The 20,595-nt window shown below is 49.4% G+C and overlaps 1 protein-coding gene across 1 annotated transcript; it reads right to left on the minus strand.

Annotated features, from left to right (window-relative positions):
* Positions 1-5,889: 5,889 nt before the first annotated feature.
* On the minus strand, positions 5,890-17,770 carry CLRN3 (clarin 3). The gene is made up of 3 exons (XM_010998258.3): positions 17,359-17,770; positions 11,102-11,281; positions 5,890-6,491 (listed from the first exon to the last, which is right to left on the minus strand). The coding sequence occupies exons 1-3, from the start codon at positions 17,585-17,587 to the stop codon at positions 6,211-6,213; spliced, it is 690 nt and encodes a 229-aa protein (XP_010996560.3). The 5' UTR covers positions 17,588-17,770; the 3' UTR covers positions 5,890-6,210.
* Positions 17,771-20,595: the final 2,825 nt, after the last annotated feature.

Below are 20,595 nucleotides of genomic sequence, written 5' to 3' on the forward strand. Positions count from 1 at the left end.
GAGTTCTGTGTTCTGGTCAGACGATCTCCATCAAAATAGTAAGATGTGATCTCCCTTTCCAACGGGGCTGGTGCTTGCAAGGGTGGGAATGTGGCTTGCACCTCAGCACAAACCAAGGCACCAGATGTCACCGTGCTGTTCACCGCCAGGCACTTGCAGTAGGAAGAAAGCCAGTTTTAGTTAGGAACACCTTTGGTCAAAATAAAAATATGCACCCAGCTTGTTGGCTACATACAGACGTCCTGTGATCGTCTCCAGGCAGAGAGCTTGCGAGGCTGGCTGAGTTGTGAGCTAAACTTACTGCCTTTTTCATGGAACTCCATTTCTATCTGAAAGAATGACTGACATACTAGGGTTATTCAGTGTTGAGTATTTGGCAACATTTTCTCCAAAATGAATAAAGTGAGTCTGTCACTTCAAGGAAAACAACTGACATGATTTGCTGCCAATGATAAAATTTGAGCTTTCAAGCAAAAAAAAAAAAAAAAAAATTAGAATTCTGGAAAACTTGTATCTGCCATCTTGAGCTTACCAGCTTCCCAATCCTTAAAGACTCTCCTGATGAGATTGGAGATAAAATTAACAAATGTGAGTTTTCAGTGTTTCTGATGAATGTGTCAACATTTGGAAGAGCTGCGTAAGTCAGTGAACCAGCATTTTTTTTAAGTGATCCATATTTGATGTTACAAAATCACGCGCGGTTACACGATCCATTCACGGTCCAAAAGAGACCAATGCGATGCAGTGTTTCAGGGTAACAGAGAAGGAAGAATTCACTCACATAGTTTCAGATTCCTCATTGCACCTGACCTTAAAGCAAAGACCCCTGGTCATGCTGTGGTGGACAATCCACAAAGAACAGCCGTGATTATCTAAAAGGGCCATCAGACACTCCTCTCTGTTCTATTTCTCCACGTGAAGTGGAATTTTCTTCAACCAAAACAACTTATGACAGATGGAAGCAGACGTGAGTCCCTAGCTGTCTTCTATTAAGCCAGATATTAAAGAAATCTGCAAAAATAGAAAAGAATGCCACTCTTCTCGTGGAATTATTTTTTTTTGTTTTAAAAACATCGTTATTTTTCTTTAAAATATGTTATTTATAGTAACATGTAATAAATAAAAAATGATCACTGTGAAAACTTAACTGGTCTTAACTTCTAATATGATAAATATCCACAGACATTTGCCGTAACAAAAGCTCTGTAGGGTCTTCAATCAAATTTCAGAGTACACGGGGGTCCTCCTGAGACCGAGAGTTTTGAAAGCTCCTGATCTTCAGCCACAGGCATCTTTCATGCCACCTGCCTCTACAACCCTCTGAAGAAGTTAAAATCATCTGTCTTGCTGTTAAAATTCTCTACAAGTTTTTATTTGATGGAACAAGTCCATGATGGCCACATCTTCACGGAGGCGTTGAGATTAATGTTTATCTAGAGCAACACTGGAGGGGGGTGGCATTTTATCGGTTGGGGGTGCCATTAACTGACGTGGGTTACAGTATAGCCAGGAAGCCCTCTCAAAGGAGCTGCATTCACAGCAGGAGATGGGACATCCCCGGGTGGGGATGCTCAGGACAAAGCCACAGAGCTCCCGGACACAGGACCTCGGAGTTGCCTCAACCGTGCACCACCAGCTCCTGGCTGCTTATTTATAAATAAAAACTAGGAGGAGTCTGGAAAACAGAAGTTTCTTTTTTTTTTTTCTTTTTTTCTCCCCAAATGCCTCATTGTGGAACACGAAGTGAAATTTTCATGTCTCGTCAAGTTCACCTGATTGTCATCATCATTCATTTGCTGGCTTTTGTTGGGCAAACGCTGAAGAGAGCATTTCAGCAACACTGCCCAGCAAAGGAAGACCCCGCGGAGCAGACCCACTGCGTCCCGCGCGGGGAAGCAGCAGCTTTCGTGAAAACAACTTTCACAGGAATGTTCGCTGGGAAACACTTATGACGTACGTCCTGAACACTTGGAACTTTGACCTCTTCACATTCTGTGTTTAAGTGTTTCTTTAAGCATAACTTAGTGAAATTAAGAAGAAAAAAAAAAAGAACTTAAAGGTTCCTAAATCTTCCTTGACCCTTTTATTTCTTATTTTTAAATGAGGAAGCAGAGACAAGAAGCCCTTAGCTTGCTGTATTTGAGCTTCCCCGCTCCTCCATGTGACCCGTGGGCCAGATCAGCTCCTCTCAAAGGTCACAGCATTGGGGGTGGGGCGAAGGCACGCCTTTCTTGGAGGAGCCTTCTCAATTAGCTCAGGTTCTCCTTTGAGATGACCCCGAAGACGTTCTGCTTGAAACTCAGCATCCGTCTGTCCAGCCGCACTGCAGGCTCATGTCTCCTTCATACGTCGCTGGGTTCCCAGCTCCTGCCTCCTGCCTTAAATACACTAAGCACTCAATAAATACTTGTTCAGTGTATCCACTGCAACCTGTCTCTAAACACATCGGCTTGTGCCTTCTGCACTTTATCACCTGCCTTCAGTAGAATACGTAATCTCTAGTCACCACGGTGACGGGGCCATCAAGGAGAGGCTGGTCCGTCCCAAGTACATAAAGATAACATGCGATGTGTGGTGTCTGGTGAAAACAGTTAAATTTTTAAGCAAAAAGAGAATGATCAAGCACTTAGTAATCCAGAAAACTCAGTTAACCCCAAGTGCCACATACCAGGGGGACACCTGATGGAGGCAAAGGTCTAGAGCTTGGACGTGCACTTGGGACTTTTTACGACTCTGACGCACATGCAAGGGGCCACTGTGAGATTACCAGCCCCCAGCCCCACGGGAGACATGGCAGACAGAGGGTCTGCGCTGGAATCTCTGCTCAGCCCCTCCGTTGCAGGGGGAGTGTGGACACAGCACTCACCCAGTGTAAGCCTCGGTCCTCATCTGTAAAATGGGGTTAATTATAAACCAGCACGTGCTTTTGCAGAGCAGATTCAATGAACTCTCACCTGTAAGCATTTAGGGGAAGCTCACACTCATAGACAGTGACGCTGGTTGTGACCACGCTCTGTCCCGGAAGACCCTCCATCCGTGCTCGGAATTAGAAAAGGAGAAGCTCCTGCTTCCGGAAGGGAGATTTCCACGCTGACCACTGTGCTGAAGGGCCCTGCTTCAGGACAGCCTCAGGGGCAGGGCGTTCCACCGGGGGTCACGTGTACAAATTCCCAGTCTGCCTGTCTTGGTGAGGAGGGGGAGATGGGGGGCAAGAGGGTTGTTCATTTCTTAAGTAGTTTGTTTACTATATTCAACATCTTGTAATAACCTTTAATGAAAAGGAATATGAAAATGAATATATGTATGTGCCTGCATGACTGGGACACTGTGCTGTGCGCCAGAAACCGACACATTGTAACTGACTGTACTTCAATTAATTAAAACAAATGGTCATGAAATACAACGTGTTTCTATCTAAATTTTTATTTCTCATTAAACATCTAAACATTTTGAAAATTGGAGTTTCATGGTCTGAAGCCCACTAACACTTTTTTTTTTTGGCAACTAGGACATTGTCTGGAGTTCTCACTGGTGCTGTAATAATTTTCCGAGTCTTTGGGCAGGGTGAGAAGACACAGCGGGGAGGGCTGGGTGTCCTTCAGAGCACTCAGGGCACTAAATGTCCCACAACTCCCCATGCCTCCACTCCTCCTTGGGTTCAGCTGTAATAAACCAGTGACAAAGATCACCCTGAGTAACCAGGCCTCCCTTTCTATTTTAAGAAGCACAAAGTCCTTTGGTCATGGGACCCGCTGCCCCATCTGGGTGTGTGTAGGAGGGTCACATCTGGGAGACCCCACCCTCTCCAGTCCGGCTGACGATTTATTTGAAATAAATGAGGGGCCTTTGCCTGAACAAGCCGCTCCTTTTCGTTCTGAATGAACCAGATCCCAGTCCACGGTGAGACACACAATGCAGTGAAACGTGGCGCTCAGTGCCCCAGGGCCACCCCAGCAAGACCACGCTGCCCGCAGGGCAGAGCTCACGGGCAGGGAACCCCGACCCCACCCACTACCCCCCGACACCGGTCCCTGAGCTCCATCCTCCGCCAGATGCAGACAAAATGTTTCTGGAACTGAATCAAACAAAGGTGAAAAAGAACAAGAGCTCAGAGACTGGTGTTTTGTGGCACTTTGCCACCTGCCAGCTTTGGATGCCCGGGCGAGTTTAACCTCCCTGGGTTTGAGTTGTCTGTTGCTTGCTCGTTTACAGAACAAAATAATTCTTAGTGTGACAGCTGAAGGGGCAACACCCTCTAGCTCTGCCTGCTCCCTGTTCTGTAAGGGAGGGGTGGCCCCACGCACCTTACATCCCTGCTCATGGTTATTCTTGCGGCACTGAGAGAAGCCTGGTACTGTGAGCCCATTTCACAGATGCTTGCTGAGGTTAACTTCTCCACCCCGGGCATCCTGACTGCAGAACTTCCCGGCTCAGTCCCACACTGGTTGCCATGTCTATTATTTATTACTTACTTTTTTGTCAAGAGGAAACAGAAGCTCAGCAAGAGGAGTGACGTTGCCTACGAGATGTCAGAGAAGTCTGTAAACGGAGCTCCAGCTGTGTCCCCATGTCCCCATGTCCTGGGAGATGGGGCTTTCCTGGGTTGAGGACAGAGAATGAGGATCAGAGAGCAGATCCCACCCCCGGCTGTAGGGAGGCGTCAGCCCTCCACGCCCCTGGCTGGGGGACCAAGGCCCTTGGGGGACCTGGGTGCCAAGGTCAGGAGAGCTCTGTGGGGCTCTGGGGCCAAGGAACCTGGCTTCTTTACAAGCTGGAATTTCAGAATCAGAAGGGCTCCTGCTCTGGAACTTTGCTTGGCACCTGCCTGCACTTTGCAGACCTGCAGGTTCCTAGGGCTTCCAGGAAGCCAGTCAGAAGGCAGGAGCCTGCTGACATGTCTACCTGTTTGGTCACATGTCACTTACCAGGTGCCAATACTGTATGGCCCTGTGGGGCCGGCAGCAGGATGGTTACTTAGACCCAGAGAAGTGGCATATCCAAGGGGACAACCCTCCCTGCCCTGTCTGATCCACACACTTTGATGAGATGATCAAATAAAATGGTCATGATGATAGCAGAGCTTCCCTGGAGGTCACCCCCGTTTCCCGCCGTGTTTTGGAAGCACCGGCGGAGGAGCCCCATCACCTTGACGGTGGCACAAAGCGTTGCCTTCCCCGAAGTTGTTATCACAGACTCATGTTCTTAGAAAACCGAACAGCAAGATGCTTTCCATGGTAACGCAGCTCATTGGAACAGGACCGCGTCGGGGCACTAGGGGTCATGTCATGCTCCCTGAAACATCCTCATTTCACAGAACAGTTTGGACTCCTTCAAAACAGTGTTTCAAGTGGTTTCATCACAACAAACCTGAGAGAACGCCTTTACTAAGAGTTTTAGGACAGCAAAGTACTATCCAGCGGCTGGGCGGGGGGCTGCTTGAGGGCGACGCGCTCCCACCTGACCACCTGCCCCTGTGTCAGCACGGCAGCTACGCAGCCCAGGGCGGGTTGCTGTGGTTTTTAAAACTTGCTGCAATGTTACATTTCTATTTTGACTGAATTCACCACAATCTTTTTAAAGCAAAAATATATTTAGCCTTCTTAGCATGTAGGCTGCAGGGCTGAAATTTTTATCTTTCCTTCATCTTCTTGCTTTCTGTCAGCATTTCTGCCCACCGCTGAGTTTGAGCTATGTCAGTGGTCGAGGGTCCAGAGGACCAGGGCATCCATCCCTAAGTCTCTCCTTTTGTTTCCAACACCTGGTCTTGCAAAGACAAGTTCTGATGCCTCTGTGCCTGGAAATCTTAATTCACAGAGTGGGATAAACCTCCACGGCCCCTCCTGAGGAGAATGAGATCATAGGAGCAAAGCGCCTTGAGCAACTCAAAGGGAAGGTGTGCAGCACAAACCTTTATTACTTAAGAGAGTGAGGCCGGGTCAGGAGGGGTCACGGGCTCCCGATGGTCCCACCTCTCTGAACTCTCTGTGGACTGGAGGGCCCTTTCACGTCCCCACCCTCGTGGGAAGAACCCTTTCTCAAGGACACATCATTCATGAAGAACACAGTGTCATGAGCTACAGAAACTGTCACAGAACGACAGGCAAGCAGCGCTGCCCCTTCCCTGATGGCTGCCTGGGTAAGTAGGCGGCGACCGCTCGGGAAGCTGGCAGATGGCAGAGCAGACCTAACGGCCCAGCGGGGATACAGGATTCAGAATAAAATTCCGTCCCTCGGGGCATATTCCACGGGCTTTTTCTGCTCCTGCTTCTGCTGGTATCTGGCCTTCTGGTAGAAGACGATGATGACCACAGTGGTGATGTTCAGAAGGATGACGAGCAGGACGAGCCAGAAGGAGTACCCGTAGCTGTGCGTGGCCCCGTGGTGCGTGGAGGCCGGGTAGTTTGGGTACAGCTGCTGCGCCAGCTCTCCCGACAGACTGTTGGCCTCTGTGTTTCCCACAAAGAGCACCATGGCCACGAACACGAAGGACGCTGAAAGGAAGATGTGTTTTGTAAATGACATGGTTATACGTGTTTAAAGGTCACTTTTTTCACTTATCAAACGTGTGCTCCCTGGGTATCCTCTGAACGCCTATACTGGGGTTTACTCTCATCATTGAACAGCGGGGAGAATGTAACTGTAGGACACCAGCTAGATGCTGGGTCCGCAACGCTAATGACAGTGCAGGGCAGTGTGTGACCGGAGCAAATGTTGGGCTCAAACCCTTTCTGAGGGAGCTGCTCTGCCCACTCCCTCGGGCAACGAACGCAGCAGGATTGCTGAACGAGGGAGTGAAGAGATGACTGAGACGAGGGTCAACAGGGAGGCTCTCTAGAGGGGGCCCGCGGGATGGAAAGGCTGACGAAGTGCAAATGGCAGAGGCAGCCTGACAAAGGCTTGTGATGGGCAGCGAGCTCAGAGCATCCGCGTCCGTGCGACACAAGCCCAGCTGGTAGGGGGGGCGGTCCTGGGGGTCCTAAGCATGGGCACAGAGGATGAGACCCACTGAGGAGCTCCAAACGTCGGCTCAGGAGCTGGCATTTCATTCTACACACAGTGGAGTACAGCTTTTAACCAGGAAGGATCTCTTTCCTAAACTCATTTTAGACGAGCGTTTAAAGATTTTATCTTCCCTTTTTCATTCTTTACAATGCCCTCCACTGGAGAACATTCCTTGGGGCTGACTTTGGGAAGCCCTCTTGGTCTGGTGAAGGAACATAGTTCTGGAGTCAGAGAGAGCAGGGTTCCGGGGCGCCAGCCATTGGCCTTAGGACATTTAACGAGCTTCTCTGAAACACCTTCTTCATCTTGCAAAGGGGATGAGCCAGAGTCACAAAGTAGACCCCTGGTTGCTTAGGGCTGGGGCTGGGCTGTGGGGAGGGTTTCCTTCTGAGGTGATGAAAATATTCTAAAGTCGACCGGGGTGATGGTTGCACATTTGGGTGGATATACTAAAAATCATTGAAGTATACGCTTTAAATGGGTGAACTGCATGGCATGTGAATCATGTCTCCACCTAGCTGCCTGAGAAGGAGGGGAGGGAGGGTCAGGAGGCAGACATCCCGGGCTCATGCTGCTGCGCTGAGCCGTCCGGTGAGCATGCCAGGTGGCTGCCGGGGAACCCCGGGACTGAAGTCCTTTGGGACACATGCCCAGTGACTTCGTCTGCTGCTACTTGCCCAGGACTAGACAGATACTTTGGGATCAAACGTGTCCTGGCCGTAGCCTGCGCCCGGGGAGGGCCTGCAGAGGCCCTGATTAGAGGGCTCCTGTGCGAGGGTTTTCGCTCTCCGTGATGACAGGCTTTCATCCTCACAGTGATGGTTTTATTTCTTAATAATAAAAGCAGGGGGTGCACACAAAAGCCCCTTCCTCTGTGCGCTGTTTGGCTCACACCCCTTCATTACCCTTCATTTGGCTCCTGTGAAGTTCCTCACGAGGGCTGAGTCATACCGGGACAGGATGGGAAAGGGCTGAACACTTTCTGAAGTGGGCGAATGTGGCTCCGATGGAAATCGGGGTGGGGGGGGGCGCACGGACAAGGATGGAGACGCCTCTTACTGCCTGCTTCTCTGGCTTCCAGGACAGAGGGTCTGCGGGGCCTGGAGGAAGCCCCATGGGAGAAGGAAAACCTCCGAAGGCTCAGATGCCAGCTTCCTGCCGTGGCCTCTCTCCACCGGGCCATCGGACCTACCGGGTTACCCTCTGCTCTCAGGTTCCTGGGCTGAGGATCAAGTGTGTTGGAGCAGACCATCTGCAAAGGTCTCTCCGGCTCCAGCATCGTCTCTCAGTCTCCAGCTCTGTCCCCTGTGGTCAGGGCCGGGACACGCCAGGCCAGGGTCAGAGGGCACAGAAGCCTGGGAGGTGATGGCTGCTTTTTTCTCCTCAGAGGAGAAGCCCCTCCTGTTCCTTCACTCCCTCTTCTTCCTGCAGCCGAGGAGCGTGTGTGCAAGCCCAGCCTGGACAGGACTTTGCAGCCTCCAGGACCCCTGAGGTGAGCCGGAGCCCTGCCCTCCTGCCGCGGTGACCCGAGGCGAGGATACAGCAGTGGCGTGTTTGTGCACAAACCCTTCTGCAGGCTGAGCCTCCTGTGAACCAGGCTTTCATGAAGTTCTCCAGCCAAACTCGGCACAAGTTTACCGATCGGAGCCTTGGGATCCAGAGGATGTGAGGGGGTTCGGAGGCAAAGCCAAACCTGAACAGAGATCGTCCTGGGCCCCTGCCAGAGGCAAATCCCCTCCTTATACATCCAAGTCTCTGCCCATGTCTCTGCCCACCTCCCCGCCTCTCTGTGTGTCAGAACTTGCCCGGAGCCTGGAACGGAATGTGCATGAACTTGCTCCTGCCAAACAATTCTTGGGAAGTGGGGGGTGGGGAGGCTGCCAGTCTCCTTTTCATGTTTTCCTCCACAAACGTGCGTCAGCCTCTGCCCTGCGCAAAGCCAGCATGTACGCAGAGACTGGAAGACAGGGTTTCCTTCCTGCCGAGATAAGGGGTGGGCTCCAACCCTGCAGGCTGTAGACAGAGCAACAAGGGCCAATTTTGTCCCGCTGGCCCCACGTCCAGCCCTCCCCTCTGCCACTAGTGCCTGACGCTCCTCTTGGAACTGCTCCCCCTCGGCCCCAGCTCCAAGGTGGTCAGTGTCCTCAGCCAAGGTGGGTCGATCAGTGAATTCAGCCCTGCCGGCCACAGAGGCTGCTCCAAAGATGGACAAGAGCAATTTCAGTGAGAGTCAGATTTGGGAGAAAAAAGAAGTCTTTTCTCCTGGGGTTGCCGCATACAGTGATGCGCCAAGAAGGACTGGCAGCCATCTTGCCTTTAAGAGGACCAGCTTGGCTGCTGAATGACAGAGGGGACACTAGAGGGGAACAGAGGTCTGACAGCGTAGATTGAGACCCTAGACCCAACTGTACCTGAAGCCCCTGCTTCCCATAGCTTCCTAATCATATAAGCAAAAATTAATCTATTTTTCACCCTGGCAATGAGTGCCAATGAGTCTTGCCTTTGGTTTGGCTGACTGAGGCGAGCTACAGGCATAGGAATAGCCTGGGGCAAGGAGCGCTGGCGTCTGGGCGAGGGTCTCTGAGTCTGGAACCAAGGGCCTCAGCTCTGCCGTGAGACGGGGAACAGGCGTACCCATTCCCCAGGATGGCTGTGCCTGGCACACAGTGGACGCCCTTTAAATGTGGGCGTTTGTTTTTACCACCAGGGAATAAAACCCAAAAGGAAAGGAGAGGGAAGGTGGTGTGAGGATGCGGCTAAACCAGCCTGACCCCAGATGCTCAGAGTTGGGAGGTGAGTGTGCAGCCAGCCCCAGGTTCCCTGTTGTCCTGGATCAGTGATTATAAATTGCACGTGTTTGACCAGTGCGTTGCACGGCTCCCCCTCGTATCCACACTGGACTGGGGCTGGCTCACACATCTCAACCATTCATCTGAAAAAGGCCTCAGTGGAGGCGTTTACACACTCGCACCAGCCAGGGCTGCAGTCAGGCCTCCCTTCCCCCAGGAGCTGGGCGCTCAGCACACCACTGCGAGAGCCCGCAGGCGCGGGCCCTTCCAGCCACCTGCGACGGACAGTGGGGATGGCCTCTCACAGAAAGGCAGGAGGAAGCTGCCCAGAGTTCATTCTCCAAGCTGACATTTCCTGAACCTTAATATCCAGAGCACCTTTCTTGTCCCTCAAAGTTTCTGATCTGTGTTAAAATGTACCACCTGACGCTGACAAGAGGCCACTTCCAGAGCCGCCCCGTCAGTGGGACAGGCTCCTTCTGATCCGATCTGGAGATCAGGTTTTCATGGTGGAGAGAGGGAGACAGCGAGAGAGCAGGAGAACCCAAACCCGGCTGCCTGGCGGGGCAACGGGGCTCCCACCTGACCACGCCTCTGGGCGGGCGTGGTGGGTGCCGAGCCCCTGAGGACCCAGAGACAGTCCAAACTACCGTGACTCAAGCTGGGATCCGCTTCCCAGCCCCCACCCACACCTTCCCCACAAACACGTAACACAGCCGGGCAGCCCCACTCAGCGACACCCGGGCTCACAGGTCACCCACAAGAAGGGCGTTGACCCCAGATTCTCCAAAATGACAGTCTCTGTGGTTCTCTGTGGCACACTCATGGTTAGACTGTAGGCCAAGCTGACTGCTGTTCTGTGGGGGCAGGGAGGAGACTAAATAAAAGTGTGCACATGTGTGCGTGTGTGTGCACGTGTGTGCTTCTGTGCACCACATGGAGCCTAACTGGGAGTCGACACGTAGCAAGGGTCCAGTGAACCTTTCTTTGATTTATGTGCTTTTTGTGTAACTCCTTACATTAGATGCTCAGAGGCGAAGACTGGGTGTGTCATATATTTTAGCACCTAACACGCCCTCCTCAGATGGCTCCTCGCCTCTCACGAGTGCATCTAAAACAGAGTTTTTTTTCCAGAGATGCTGAGGAAATGCTGTAGGCTTACAAACACAAACCCCAGCCCCCAGCACGCAGCTCAGCACACAGGAGGGCCTCCTCATTCCCATGTGTCCACGGGTGGGAGAGAGGAGGCCAGGGCCAGGGACAGAGAGGACGTCTGCGCCACGGGCGCCCGCCTTGCGGGCGATACTCACCGCTGAGCCCGCTCCAGGTGTGCACCCCCACCGGGCCCAGGAACGTCTGATAGGGGTTGCCGACGCTGTTGTAGAAGGTGAAGCCAGAGCTCAGCAGCGAAGCGAGCAAACTGAGGACCAGGAACAGGATGACCACGGAGTGCAGAGTCTTTTGGGAAGAATTGTTCAGTTTCCCTAAAACTAAAACAATGTTCGGTAAGGATGCGGCGCCAAGTGCAAAGATCGACTCTGGACCAGAGGGCTGCCCCCCCACCCCCCAGCCTCTCTCCACATTCTACCTGCTTAGGCACTTGGGTTAGAAACTGTCAACATTTTCACATGATTTGCCTATTCCTTAAGTGCACGGAGCGCCAGACTTGTATAAAATGGAACACAAACGCCCCGGGCCGTTCGCCATCAGTTCCCGCTTGGCCATTCTCCTCTTTCTAACCACCACCACCAGCCTCCCTCTGCGTCTGCTTCCTCTGCTTTCTCCCTTGCACACAACACAAAATGACCAGACCCCAGAGGCGCACTGTCCCCACTCACACCTGTGAACCCAGCCATGCATTTATAAAGCCCTTCCAAGAGCTGCCAGTGCGTTTTAGGCCCTTAGGAGATTGCCACCACGTTAAATGAAGCGTTTACCAAGATGTTCTGTGAAAGTCACAATGACAGAAGGGAAAAAGTAAGTTGGGAAAAAGACTTCAGAGTCCTTAGGAATACACTGACCACACCACCGGGAATGGCAAGGTGTAGAACCGTGGTGGCGGTGGGTAAGAAAAGGCGAAAGCTTCCTTCTTTCCGTTCCTGTTTCTCAGGTCCTGCGGGAGACACTCACATCCTCACCCCAGAGCGGCCTTAAAGAACAGAAACCAGACGGCCATGGAAGACTCCCTGTCCCAGTGTGGACGGCATGTTTCAAAGTCCGGGGCCCTGGGATCTGGTGAGGCCCCCGAGCGCAGGAGCTGCCGAGCCCCCTGCTGAGCTGCAACCCGGCAAGGCGGCCCTTTCCGTCACCACTTCACCTGAGTCACTTAGGAGTCCTCCATCCTGCGTCTCCATGACACTTCCTTGGATCCTAATGCTGCATTTGGAGGAACACAGAATCCTCTCCCCCTCTCCTGCCTGGGAGCCTTTCCCTATATTTGAAGAGGGGAATAAACTCCAACATGTTCTCTGTAAGATGTGATTTCAAAGCTCCTGACAGCCTGGCCCCGGCTCCGCACGCGCTTAAGTTTGACCCTCCTTCCCCAAGCGCCATGGCCAGGGGCTCGGCTCTCCCTATGAGGCCTGACACTACCCAGGCAGGGCCCCATCCGCTCTCTCCATTTCCGAACATCTAAATGTTATCAGTTCAGATAGTTTTCTTTTCACATCAGCAGCACTCTATGAGGGAGATAGAACTCCTGTCCTCAGAGGGAGGGTGGGCATGAAAGAGATGTGGTCAGCAAGTCTGCCTTCAGATGCCCTGGACATGAAGACCCTCGTGTGTGGGAGACTTCATCCTGAGGGCCATGCCACATGGCCATGCCCAGGGCTGGAAGCGTCCGCAGACCGAGCAGGGACACCAGGCCAGGAGCACAGGGCTGAGAGGAAGGGTTGGGCAGCAAAAGCCCACAGAGAAGAAAGGGGGCAGGAGAGAGAAGGGCCAGGAGAAAGGACAGGTGAATGTCGTCCCATGTGAGCTCAGCCACGCAGCCCTCCAAGCCCTGTGGGAGGCAGGAGAGGACAGAGCGGCGGGACCGCTCAGCAGCATGGAGGCGATGACCTCACCGTCCCGGCTAGAGAGCATTCTGCCCCTTCAGTGAGAGACAGGCCTGGGGGCAAAGCTCGGCTCACACACGTCCAGTCTGCTGCCTCCTAGAGGAGCCTGGCCCCGTCACCGTTTCTGTTAATGACCTGTAGACAGAGCTAAGTTCTCAGCAGGGCCCTCTTGGCTATGTGTTCCAGGGAAGAATTCTAACAAGGTTAAACTGAAAACGGGGTCCTCCCTGTTGCCCAGGTGGCGATGGGTGGGGGCCGACGGGCCGCCTGCCCTCCAGGGGCCGCTGGGCTGGGCTGCTCCCGGGGCTTGACCTCAGCTCCTGCTTCCTCGCCTGGCTCACCGCGGAGATGCGGCGGCTGGGGGACTGGCACGGCTGTAACCGAGCACACATCTATTTTGAAACTAGTGGAAGGTGACACCAGAGTAGGAAGAACAAGACACAGGACACACCTGTTTGGAGGTGCAGGGTCAAAGGTTGCAGATACTTCAAAACTGAGTCACCACTGGGAAGAATTTTTCCCCATTCCGCAGTCACCTAGCCTCGCCCGGAGCACGAAAGAGGAAACTCCAGCAGCGAATCACAGGCTTGCTGGGGACGAAATGAACTCTGTCCTTAGCCAATGAGAAATAATTTGAATACATAACCAGAAAATAAAAATTTCACTGTGGGAAGAATGTCACGTGTCGAAGGCACCTGAAGCGCCCTGGGGGAGCTTCCTTATAAATTCTATAAACAGATGTTCATTTGCAAGTGGTGAACGTTCCACATTTTCAGAGTAAATTAGAACGTGACGATCAGGGTAAGCTTTGTTGGTGACTGTTGGTGAGAGCTAACAGACAGGCGTTCTCAAAAGGGAGTCAGTGTGGAGCCTCCTGACTCACACTTTTCTATAAATTAATGTGACAATTTAACTTAATTTGAACTGTCATATTTAAAAATTCTATCTCAGCATCCTGAATTCCCTGCCACACAGGTATGACAGCTACATCTCCCCTCCCCTTCCTGGCTCAGAACTCAGACAATGAAAGCTGGGAATTTGGTGAAAGTTAGCAAGAATGAAAGAACAATCAACCCCCACAGCATCTGACAGCTGCTCTCTGCCTACAAAATTAGCAAATACATGCTGTTCTTTTTTTCTTCCTTTGAGGGGCCACGTGTCAGAATCGAGAAAGCCATCTCACAATTGGAACTGATTGTCCGCATTCTTGCAGCCCCAGGAGAGAGGCCACAGCTCCCGCAGCTGGGAAGCTGCAACGTGCAGAAGTGGGGTCCGCCGGGCACCCGGGCTTCCTGTGCGTGGATATTTATATTCGAGCCCCACTTGCCACCCGGCCCTTCTAGCTCCGGTTTTCAGTAGGTCCTCGGAAATTAAAGGAGAGTTGGTGGCTTTTTTGTGGGAAGGCAGAGGCGGGAATGGCCTCCACCCTCTCCTGAAGCAGCTAGTCACCAGGGGCCTCAGTGGGGCTCCTCCATCCCTGGACCACAGCGTATCCCTGGATGAGCTCATTAACTGCACAGATCCCGGGGTGTGGCCTGGGAGCTCCCCCAGGATGTCCCAGCAGATGCCCCCAACCTCAGGGAGATTGATCAGGGTTCTATCCAGGAGAAGGGTCGGGGGAAGCCTTTTCTGCCCCCCGTAGGCGCCACCTCCCAGTGCGGTCATGTCTCGGGGGGCAAATGATAAACCTTTCCTCTCTGGGGAAAAGTATGGGGGGGGTGTGCGGTGGAGGTGGGCAGGTCAGAGTGGTACGGAGGGGCTTTTTGCAAATTCTGGAGACATAAACCTCCTTGTTCTTCAGTTCAATCGTTCTTGAAATTAATTTACTTTTGCAGCAGATTCACTTTCCTCATTATTTTTAGCTTCAGCCAATAGCACAACTTAGAGTTCCCTGAGAACAAACAGGGTGGGTGGAGAAAAGAGACAGGTGGGCAGGGGAAAGGCAGGTTTGGGGTGAAACTCCCCCTTGTGCTCACAGCGACCGGCACACACCTTTGCCCTGCAAGTAGTGCCAGCTGTTGGATTTAACTGATGCCAGGGGGCAGGGAGTCCTTCTCTAGAAAGACTAGATGGTGAGTCCACCCAGGCAGCAGCTCTGTGCAGTTCCGCTCAGGAGCCAAGCCCCTCACTCATGTAGCTGCTCATGGAGGGTTTTTGGAACTGAAATTATGTATCCAGAACTGTGGGGATAGCAAGGCAGCGTGCTCAGTGGCGGGCACAGAGCACTTTTCCTCTAGACGTTGGATAAGTTGGGAACGAGGCTGGTAGGTCTCCAGTTCAGTCTGAGCTGCCCAGACAATCTACTGACACCATGGAGGGTGTCCTCACTGGGTCTGACTGAGTATTTTCCCCACCAGTTGATGTCTTGTTGGTTGAATTATTTTGACACCAACTCATCCATCATCACTTCACGTTGCTCTTTCTTTTCACAATCTCTAGCCCCAAAAGGGCACCGGGTGATAAATCCTATGCAGAAATGTAGCAGAGCTTGCAATAGTCATGACTCCTTGGAGATTTCAGTGTGACCTCACCCTAGCTGAGACACTGACATGGGTTAACTTTCCATATGTAAAGGCAATGTGTCCCTGCAGGGCAGGAAAGGGGCATTGCCCCCGATTCTGTTGTCCTGTCAATGGTTGGTTTCTGCTTGGAAAGAAGCCCAGTGTGGTCGTGAGACCCGAGCAGGAGAGCAGCCCTGTCTGGCTGCAGCGGTGCGGCTCTGCTCCCCAGGGACCGCATCCACGCACCTGCAGCAGCCAAACCACCGTCTACACTCAAGTCACATGACTTTTCCCTCTCTGAGAGGACTGTTTGCAAGTGTTCCCAGCTCAACGATTGCTAAAACCATCAGCACTGAAAACCTCCCGGGCTCTGAGGGATCCCAGCAGATATCAGCCCCAGCAACTGTGCAGCGCCTCTGTGACCAGGAGGTGGTTTATCTTCAACAGCGTCTGGACTGATTGGAGATGGTGACTTGTGGTTGGAGGGTGGCTCTCCAGTAACAAAGGACAAAAGTAAGAGTAGGAAAAGCAAATGCAAATATTCCACCTCCTTGTGGGCCTGCTGTTGCCCTGCAGTGCCTACCAGACCCTGCCGCCTTTGGGGCTGTCCTTGACCCAGTTGTCCCTGCCCTCCCAACACCGCGGGGCTCATGTCCCTCCCCCAGGGTCCCAGAGCCAGGCGCTGACCAACGCAGGCCTCCTGCGAGCTCCCCTGGATGCAGGGAGCCAGGGATCTCACGGAAGCCATTTAACTCAAATTGGAATCAATTGGTTCCAAACAGACACTGTATGAAAATCAAAAACTTCACAAGGTGTTATCTCATATTTCAAACAATGTAGCTGTGTCTGGAAATTCGGGAACTAGTATAAGTGTTGGTTTTGAAAATGCTCTTCACATAACCAAAAGGGTGACTGAATCTTTGAAAATCTTAGTTTCTAGTTGTTGCAAAGTGAATATTCCTCATTTTTCTGAGGAGCTGAGGCTGGGACCAGGGGAGAAGTGTTAACGCTGCTAAGCCCCTGAGGGAGATGCTGCTTTTCCTAAGGTCTAAAAGACAAATCTATAATTTGGAAATGTAACTACATAGCTCTGGATTTAAGGAAATCATTTCATTAATAAAATCACAGAGGGAGGGTATAACTCAGTGGTAGAGTGTGTGCTTAGCACGCATGAGGTCCTGGGTTCAATCCCCAGTACCTCTGTTAAAAAACAAGTTAATATAAATAAATAAACCTACTTACCTCCCCCCCAAAACAAACCAAAACTAAATAAATATAAATTTTTTTAAAAAAAATGAAGTCACACATTAGAGCTAGAACTTGGAGCTAATGTCAAGTCTCAAACTCCCACCATTGCGCATTGCATGAGGACCAAACATTACATGTGTACAAGGTAGAAAATGATGTACGTTTATAAGGGTATTATTGGATAAGAAATCAGAAAAAAAAATTTAGGAATTCCTATAAAATAGTCAATTAATAGAATTTATGGAGATGTAATATCAGTTCCATTAGCAGTGAGATATTTTGCAGGTAAGAATTGGTGGAAGAAATGCACTTGAGGTACAAGAATAAGAAATGGCCCACATTTTCCACTTTATTTTCCCCTTGCGTAGCTGCCACTAACGGAGTTCTGGACAGAGGCTCTTGCTGCAGCTAAAACTCCACTGTCAGTACAGTTATAAATGCTGACCCTTGTGGCTGTTGGATGCCATATTGGGCTCCACATTTCTACCTACCCATTCACTGAATAAACTTGGTAGCACCATTTGAACATAGCCTCTGCTCGGCTGATTTAGACTCTTCTGCTAATAGACACAGCCAGAACTGAGGAAGCTGAAATCATGATATGGTGAATTTTCAAAATTAAAAATACATGTTCATATTTACAGCCCAACTCAAAACTTACAAGGCAATTACTGTTGAATGGCTGTTTGGCCCAAATATAGGATGAGTCTTACCCAGTTAATTCAGCCCCACTGTGCCCATTCAAATTAGTTTCTCGTTTACCTTCAAAATTCTTGTCCGATTCTGCAAGTCCGTGACTCAGTTCTTGAACACTCTTACCACGGAAGAGTCCGTAGGTGATGATCACGCTGCCATTCGAAGAAGAGTCACTAATGGCAATGGTACTGCTGATCCATTCTTTAGTCGCAAGAATGGAGCAGATTACAATGAAAGCCCCCAAGCTTGTGAGAAAGCTGGAAAAGAACATGCACGTTTTCTTTGTCGTAGGCATTTTCCCAGGAAAATAAGGGTCCAGGGGTGAAAAAGCGAAGATTTTTTAGTAATATTTTTGGACCTTCTCATTTGGAGTCCAGTATTGAGAAAAGAAGTCTAACAGCTTCTTGTAAAATATAAAACCTTGCTCACCATGAGGAAGAGCTACACAAATGAACGTTAAACTATGAACATGATCATAAAAATTTACAGCACCTGAACTTTGGTCCAGAGTAAGAGGTTGCTATGGTTACAGCCAACCAACTGAGCAACGGCTGGGCATGATCCTCCCAACGCTTCCTCCATCACACAATTAATCTGTAACTCTTTTTCAAGTGCCCTAGCAGCGAGTTCAGCCTACCATGTCAGCACAGGTCTAGAATTCCTAAATACGGAGAGAGCAATGGATCTGTACCTTTCCCCCAAAAAAGTTGCTGATTCTAGCAGCCAACAACATAGAGTCTCAATGACCAAGGGTTAATGACTTGGCCCTAACAACTGTTCTAAAAGGAAACTCTAAGGAGATGAAGCCTTTGCTAGAGGTACTGTGGAGTGGAAAAGGAACAGTTTGCATCTTACTTTTAGACCTTGTTAGAGAAATACACCTTCCAAATTTCCTCTTTCAAATTGCATCATACCTACACATTATGGAAGCCTAACTCGAGAGGTTCCATCTTGCTTTCCCTTTGGTTCTCTGATGGAAGTGGTCCTGAACATCCCTGCTGTAGGTCTTTGTGCCTTCTGTCCACCCTCTCTGTTGAGTAGTGAATAGCTTCTGAATGATCACTTCTGGCCCTCAGAGAAACTCCCCTATTTGTCTAGCAGATCATTTCTCAAGAAAATAAGTAGATGCTCACATTGTGCACACTTTTTATTTATTCTTTATCTGACTATAAAGTAATATTGTACATGCACACTCTCATCTTGTACTTTTCTTGGACAGCATCGAACTTCTTTGTGGAATGAATTGATAGTGCCTGTCTTTCCCTCTAGAATAACTGGACTATGGGCTCCAGGAGGTGGACGTGTTTGTTTTGGTCTCCCAGGGTCTGTCAGAGAGCAGACATTCTGCAAATATTTGTTGAAAGAGTTATTGGAGGTATATGCACGATACTCCACTATTGTGGGCACTCATATCACTTCAATCTTTAAACTATTTCTTCCTTGTTAAGGAGCTATTTTGTAAAATGATTATCTAAGAGTTTCATTTTTATTACTTCTAGTTTTCTATAATTTTAAACAAAGAATGTGATCTTACAGTATTTACTCTGGATTTTATCAATTTTTTGTCATCAAATGATAATCTACTTTTATGAATGTTTGCAACATTTTATGTCACTTGATGATATTCCATTTTATGGACTTACCATCACTCATTTAACAATGTTCTCTTTTGGACATTTTGCATATTACTGGATTTTTTTCCTCATATAAACTTGCTTGAATACAGATTGTAAATTACAGCCTTAGGATAAGTTCCTAGAGAAGAATTGCTGGTTCAAACAGACATTTGTAGATTTCTGATACTAAATACAAATTGTCCTTCAAATTGGCCTCCAACTGAAAATCCCACCAGCAGTGTATGAGAAAACACTCGTTCCTACAGTGCTGGAAAATGCTGGCTACTAAGTTTTTGAATTATGGCCATTTTTATAGGTAGTATTGCATTTATGTTACAATTCTATGATCTACTTTTCTGTCACTGCAGTTTAACCTTTTCTAGAATTTCATAGAATAGTATATAGTCTTCCTTATCTGGTTTGTTTTGAGATTCTTCTGAATATCCCAAAATTTGTTTCTCCATTTAGCAGTTGATGGATATTTGGGTAGATTCAAGTTACTGACTATTTTGAGCAAAGCTGTTATGAACGTTTGGGTACAAGCCTTCGTGTGGATGTGCACGTTTCTTTCCCTTAGATAATATACAGGAGAGGAATTGCTGGGGCATGTGGTGAATGTATCTAACTTTTGAGGAAACTAACGAAGTGTGTTCCAAGGTGGTTGTACCCATGTGCGTTCCCACAAGCAGTGTGTGATCATTCCAGTTGTTTCATATCCTCATCGACACTCGCTATTATCGGTTTTTAAAAATTTGGCGTTATAATGAGTGCTTAGTAGTATCTCACTGTGGCTTCGGTTTGCATTCCACAAACGTTAATGATATTGAACATCTTTTTACGTGCTTATTTTTTACATACTTTCTTTGTAGAAGTGTTTATTTAAATCTTTTGCTCTTTTCTTAAATTGGCTTGTCTTCTTTGTGAATTTTCAGAGCTCTTTATATTGCATACCTCCATGGAAGTCCTTTACTAGATATATGTTTTGCATCTGTTTTCTTCCAGTCTCTGGCTTATCTTTTTTTAATTTTTTTATGGTGTCTTCTGAAAAGAAATATTTTTTTAATTTGGGTGAAGTGTAAGTACCAATTGTTTTTATTTTGAGTTGTGCTTTTAATGTCGTGTTTAAGAAAACTTTGCCTAACTCAAGATCAGAAAGATAATTTTCTCCTATGTTTTCTTCTAGAAGTTTTATAATGTTAGTTTTTACACGTAACGTTATTTGCTTATTCGAGGGTTTTTTTTTAAATATACATGGTATGAAGTAAGGGCTGAGGTTCATTCTTACACATGAGGGTGTGCAATTGATTAAGCTTGATTTTTTTATGAATTATCCCTTCCTTAATGAATTGCCTTGGCAACACAGATGACCACATTTGTGTAGGTCTCCTGCTGGATTCTCTATTACAAGGTCTTTCTTCCCAACCCTGTGTAAACTCCAGGAACTGTTTGTCACATCACTTTCCAGCAGCTCTTTTCCCTTGGCCTCAGAGAGCTCCCTCTCACCTGTGCGGACCAGCCCTCAACCAAAGATTTGCAATCCGCAGATCTCTAGAGCTTGTCTGTGCAGCAACCTCTCTCTGGTACTTTGCACCATCAGTTATAGCCACTCCTGCTTCCCCAAACTCTGGTCTTCCCCTCTTCAACTCCTGCACCATAGCCTGTGTGCCAGTTCCTCCTTGGGAACTCC

This window comes from Camelus dromedarius, chromosome 8, assembly GCF_036321535.1.
Source record: "Camelus dromedarius isolate mCamDro1 chromosome 8, mCamDro1.pat, whole genome shotgun sequence".
In the NCBI taxonomy this organism is placed as follows: Eukaryota; Metazoa; Chordata; class Mammalia; order Artiodactyla; family Camelidae; genus Camelus; species Camelus dromedarius.